The sequence below is a fragment of the Rhipicephalus sanguineus genome, unplaced genomic scaffold (assembly GCF_013339695.2).
Source record: "Rhipicephalus sanguineus isolate Rsan-2018 unplaced genomic scaffold, BIME_Rsan_1.4 Seq113, whole genome shotgun sequence".
In the NCBI taxonomy this organism is placed as follows: Eukaryota; Metazoa; Arthropoda; class Arachnida; order Ixodida; family Ixodidae; genus Rhipicephalus; species Rhipicephalus sanguineus.
Genome location: NW_023614378.1, coordinates 4688 through 9879, shown reverse-complemented (window position 1 = coordinate 9879; position 5192 = coordinate 4688). Strand labels below are relative to the sequence as shown.

Genomic DNA, 5192 nt, shown 5'->3' with positions numbered 1-5192 from the left:
TACGGCACTCCCACGAAACAGACGAGGCTGCGGGGACTGCGCGAAGAGGTCGCCATAACGACCAACAGAGCCGGTGACGTCGTAAAGTCACGTGACGAGTCCGCTGACGTGACGAAAGAGTGTCTCGTGATGAGAGTGTCTCGTGATGATGATGATGATGACGATGAGATGCCGTTGTCGACTTGTGCCAGGCGGTGGCCGGCAGACCAAGTACGACCGGACGGCGGCGGCCGCACCGTCCGTCACCACACGGACGCTCACGTCACATTGGGATTTCGCAGGCAGCCGATGTACAGGATGGCCTTGCGCTGCCGCTCAACCACGAGAAACATGAAAGGTCGGTTCACCTCGAAGCTGGGCAGATCGGTGCGCTCGGCCAGCTTGAGCGAGTTCGAGCCGCCGATGTCCAGCCGCACGGGGTCCTCGTCAGTCACCTCAAAACGCGACCGGCACAGGAAGTCGTGCACGCAGAGCTCCTTCTCGTCTGTGCGAGAAAAATTTGATTTAAAAAAAAATGGTCTCCGAGAATTGTGCTTATGGCGGCCATTCCATTCAATCTCAAAGCCCATCTTCGGTCGCTCGTTCTACGATTAGTTACTACATACGGCTTCAAGCTCAAATAGGTTAAGAAATTGAGAGAAGATGGGGTTAATAACTCCATCATCAATTGAGTCTACACCACTGCAGCTTCCCTCAGCAACGAACGTTATTCATCCAGATCGACAAACATTGATGAGAACCGGCCACACTGACAATCGAAGAACACGATTAATTCATATGCATCGCATCCACTCGCGCGCAAAAGGAAACTCCGCGTGAACAATTGAGTCCAAGCCCAGTTAAGCCTACAATGACGATCTCTCGAGTTTTGCACCTGGCTATGTACAAAACCAGCAAGTCTAACACGTAGGACATTGATTTTGCAGATCAGAATGTGCAACAAGAATTTGTATTGGTCTAGCTAATGCAAGACTTCAGTCAGTTCCCACGTGTTCTCAGTTACCCCCCACTGGTGCCAATTGGTTCCCGTCGAGCGTGGTCTCATCTCAGCCCCCAGCTGGGATCCATCTGCAGTGACCAGAGGGGAGCCGGCTGGTCCCATTTGCCACCATACTGGGTGCAGCTGATCCCAGTTGCCACCATACCTGGTGCAGCTGATCCCGGTTGGCTCCCAACTTGCACCAGTTGGAAATCAGATGGAACCAGTTGGTTTGATATTGGGACAGTTGGTTCTGCAGTCTATTACCAGCAGTTACATATTTTCATCAGACAGGGAACGCGCACCTGATATACCGGTGAGGTCGGCCTCCTCCTTGTCGAAAAGGTCTCGGATTCCAACGGCCGCCAGGTAGCGCGCCATGTTGACGTGCTCGTCGAGCACGAACTTTGGCAGCGTGATGTCGAGCGGGTTGCGCGTGTACCGGCGCTCGAACTCCTGCACGTCTCGGGGCGTGATGTTGGCCTCGATGTAGGCCAGGTCCGACTGCACGTCCGGCAGCAGGATGAGCAGCTGCAGGTGCTCCATCATGCAGGGGAGCTCGAGCACGCGGCACGCCAGCCGCTCGACGTGGCAGTAGTTGCAGATGCGACGCGAGCACATGGTCGGCACGCTGAGCTTGCCGTCGTCGGCGAAGAAGGGCATGGCTGCCGTGTACAGCTCGGAGAACTTGTCGAGCCAGAGGCAGCGCATGAACGACGTGCCCACCATGAGCACCCGGGTGGAGAGGCTGGTGTCGTTGACGCTCGCCATGCCGTTCATCTTGTGGCCCGTGACCCGGTAGAGCCACGCGTTGATCTCCTTCACTGCCAGCGCCGGGTCGCCCTGGAAGTTTACGATACCCACCTGCAGCATTGGGCCCAACAGCACATATTTTTTTTCAGGCTCAGTCTGTCCATCGTATGTGGAGTCAACATATTCCTTGAATTAACTATGGTTACATTGAGAAAACATCTTACGACTCCCGGACATCCCGCCTGTATCTGCGCACGCGCTCTTTAGAACTCATTACAAGCAGGGGCGTAGCCAGAAATTTTTCATGTATGTTCGTGCGTGCGTTTGTATGTGTGCATGCATATATGCGCAAGCAGAATTGAAAAATTTCGGGGGGGGGGAAGTGAACCCCCCAACACCCCCCCCCCCCCCGGTAAGCCCCTGTTACACAGGTCTGATCGAACTGACCTGGCTGAAATGATCGGACTTGAACTGTGCTGACCACAGGGGCGCAGCCTGAGTGCGCATATACACATGCAAAATTGAATTCTCAGGGGAGGGGCGTTAAAACTCCAACCCCCCCTCCCCGCCCTACCCTGGCTACGCCAATGCTGGACCACACTGACCTGACCTGGACTGCTGGACTGACTAGATTGAACTGAAAACGGACTGAACGACAGACCAACCGAGTGAGTGAGTGAGTGAGTGAGTGAGTGAGTGAGTGAGTGAGTGAGTGAGTGAGTGAGTGAGTGAGTGAGTGAGTGAGTGAGTGAGTGAGTGAGTGAGTGAGTGAGTGGAATCGATGAGTAAGGCTTGTTGCTGGGCCAGTTGGCTGGCATCAAAGGGATACATATTAGCGCAAACAAAGAAACACGAAGACTCGGTAAAGTAGTAGCACCGACATTTCTACTTCCCACAACTTCTTTCTCGAATCTTTGTTTGCACTAATATGCAATCTATGGGAGTCGATGACTTTTGGCCATATTTAGGATCAGTCACTAGCTGCTCCTCGGATCTACAATCTCGCGACTGCAAAATCGAGCAGCGAGCGGGCCAAGACAGTCGCTATGGTCGCGAACGCTACACCGTTCGCGACCATTTGGGCCCGGACGCTTCGGGACTTTAACATGCTATAGAACACCTGCGACCAACTTGGTTGCAAGATTTCAGAGTCGCCGGTGTGAATGATACTTGACCTGTCCGCCAAACTCTTGGTGTATGGCTTCCTTGAAGGAGTCCGCCAGTTCCAGGGAGGTGGATAGGTACATCTTGCTGGCCAGGCCCACGTGCAGCGGCGACAGCGGCTCCAAGACGCGCCCTACGATGCCGAACTCGTGCAGCAGCTCCTCTTCGTGCGTCGCTCCCAGAGCGGCCAGGATTTGCTCGGCAGTGTCTCCTCGTGATCCAGCCAGAGCGGTGACCTGTAGGCGTCATGACGATACTGATGAGCATATGCGTGCGCCAGTGGCGTAGCCAGGGGGTGGCACACCGGGCCCGTGCTCACCAATGCCACGGCTGTGCCGAATGGCGAGACGAAGACGTTGAGCCGTTCGCGGGACAGAGCGCGGTACAACTGCAGCGAAAAGTTCTGCAGCACGGGATGCCCTCCGGAGCGCCGAGCGCGCCTTCGAAGCCGCCACATGGTGGACGCCGATCTCCGATCCGCGACGGACTTCGGCACGATCTGCGAAGAATGTGCAGATATATGGTGGTTGGTTGCAAAGTCAATACCTATTTGTAACAATGAATAGGTCCGATAGTAAACAACTGAGCAAAGTTTTATTGCCACTGAATGCATTACTCTATAGGGTGTACCGGCCATTTGGTTATATTGCGTTACGTTTCCGTACGCACCCGCATTTTCCGAGCACTGCCTTATTCTTTTAGGAATAGACTTCACGGCTGTTCGTAGCATACAAACTGGGACACTTGCAAACACCTCGCTGATATATGTTCGAGACTGGCGTAGCAAGGGAGGGTTCAACCCTTCCCTTTCCCGAAACTTTTCAATTTTGCATGTGTACATATATACGCACACATACAAACGCCCGCACGAACGTATACATAATGTATGGTTGAATCACCCCCCCCCCTAAAAAAAAAGAAAGGTTCTGGCGACGCCCCTGGTGTTCAGTGTTAACATCTCTTGGTTTTAACTCGTACGCTTGTTCCTTAGCCCATCGCCAAAAGAAGTCGCAGGGGGTTAGATAAGGGCTTCGTGCAGGCCATTCTATCTGTCCCCGACGGCCAATCCATCTGCTTGGCCATACTCTCGCTGGAATTGCGATTCGAAGATATTAGTCAACAGTATTACAACAAAACAACCTTTGAAATCATAAACGGTAAACATCATATTAGTCAACAGCATTACACGCCACGCTAGTTTCTAGGGGAATCTAAATTAAAAATAGGTATCGACTTTACAACCATACCCTTTAGATGGCTTGTACTGACGTCACTGAAACCGCCATGCTGTAATACCAACATAGTGGAACACGAAGTTTATAACGTCACGTTAGCGTTATCATGCGGTACGTCGCATGCAGGTTCTTCCGTTATTCATGCACAGAGGAAAAAACATTCCAGCGTCGCCGTTATAGCACATTGGAGCAGGTTAACTGCCACGTGATTATGCTGCCTTGACGTCATCAGAGCCGCCATGTTGGAGTACCAGTACGGTTAGAACCTGCGTCCATGACGTCACGTGCAAGCTATCAATATACTTGTTGAAGTGGTGTCCGTCAAAAAGCTCTAGGAGTTGCTCTGGGGCCGTATTCTCCAGACGGTCATTTGCGGCTACCAGTGGCGTAGCCGGGGGGGGGGGGACACCGGGCCCGTGCCCCCCCCCCCCCCAACTTTTTTTTTTGCCGTGGCATACAGAGCTCAAAATGACACTCGATCACATTTGCCTGCCCGACCCCCACTTCAGATCAAGGAGGTGCCCCCCGCGAAAAAAATTTCTGGCTACGCCCCTGGCGGCGGCACCGTCACCGAGCACGCGGTTGGCACTGATAAACCGCTTATCCCATAGATGGTTGAACGCGTACTTATCTCGCGAAAGTTAACAGTGTCGCCGAAAATGATGCCCGATTGCCCGGGTGTTGGTATCGTCACTATATATATATATATATATATATATATATATATATATATATATATATATATATATATATATATATATATATATATATATATATATATTTGCTTTCTTTGTTGCTCATTTTGAAGGCGTACGTATCTGTGACACTTAAAAGCTCACAATTAAGACACCGTTGTTGTTGCCACTTTTCGCTTCCATCGCAATAATTGACCACGCAGAAAATACGCTATTGAAGACGACGCCTTCGACATACGACGCGAGCAAAGCCGATATAGCCGGTGCGCCGTGCAGCTACACAAACACCTGGTTGGAACTCACGCTGGGACGTTTGACAGTGAGCGTTGCTTTTTATAAAGCAAAATATTTTCGCATCGCTTTGTT

The 5192-nt window shown here is 51.9% G+C and overlaps 1 protein-coding gene across 1 annotated transcript; it reads right to left on the bottom strand.

Moving 5' to 3' along the window:
* Nucleotides 1-227: 227 nt before the first annotated feature.
* On the bottom strand, nucleotides 228-3390 carry LOC119376218 (leukocyte elastase inhibitor). The gene is made up of 4 exons (XM_037646136.2): nucleotides 3216-3390; nucleotides 2908-3132; nucleotides 1285-1843; nucleotides 228-484 (listed from the first exon to the last, which is right to left on the bottom strand). Exons 1-4 carry the CDS (start codon nucleotides 3351-3353, stop codon nucleotides 258-260), a joined length of 1149 nt encoding a protein of 382 aa, XP_037502064.2. The 5' UTR covers nucleotides 3354-3390; the 3' UTR covers nucleotides 228-257.
* Nucleotides 3391-5192: the final 1802 nt, after the last annotated feature.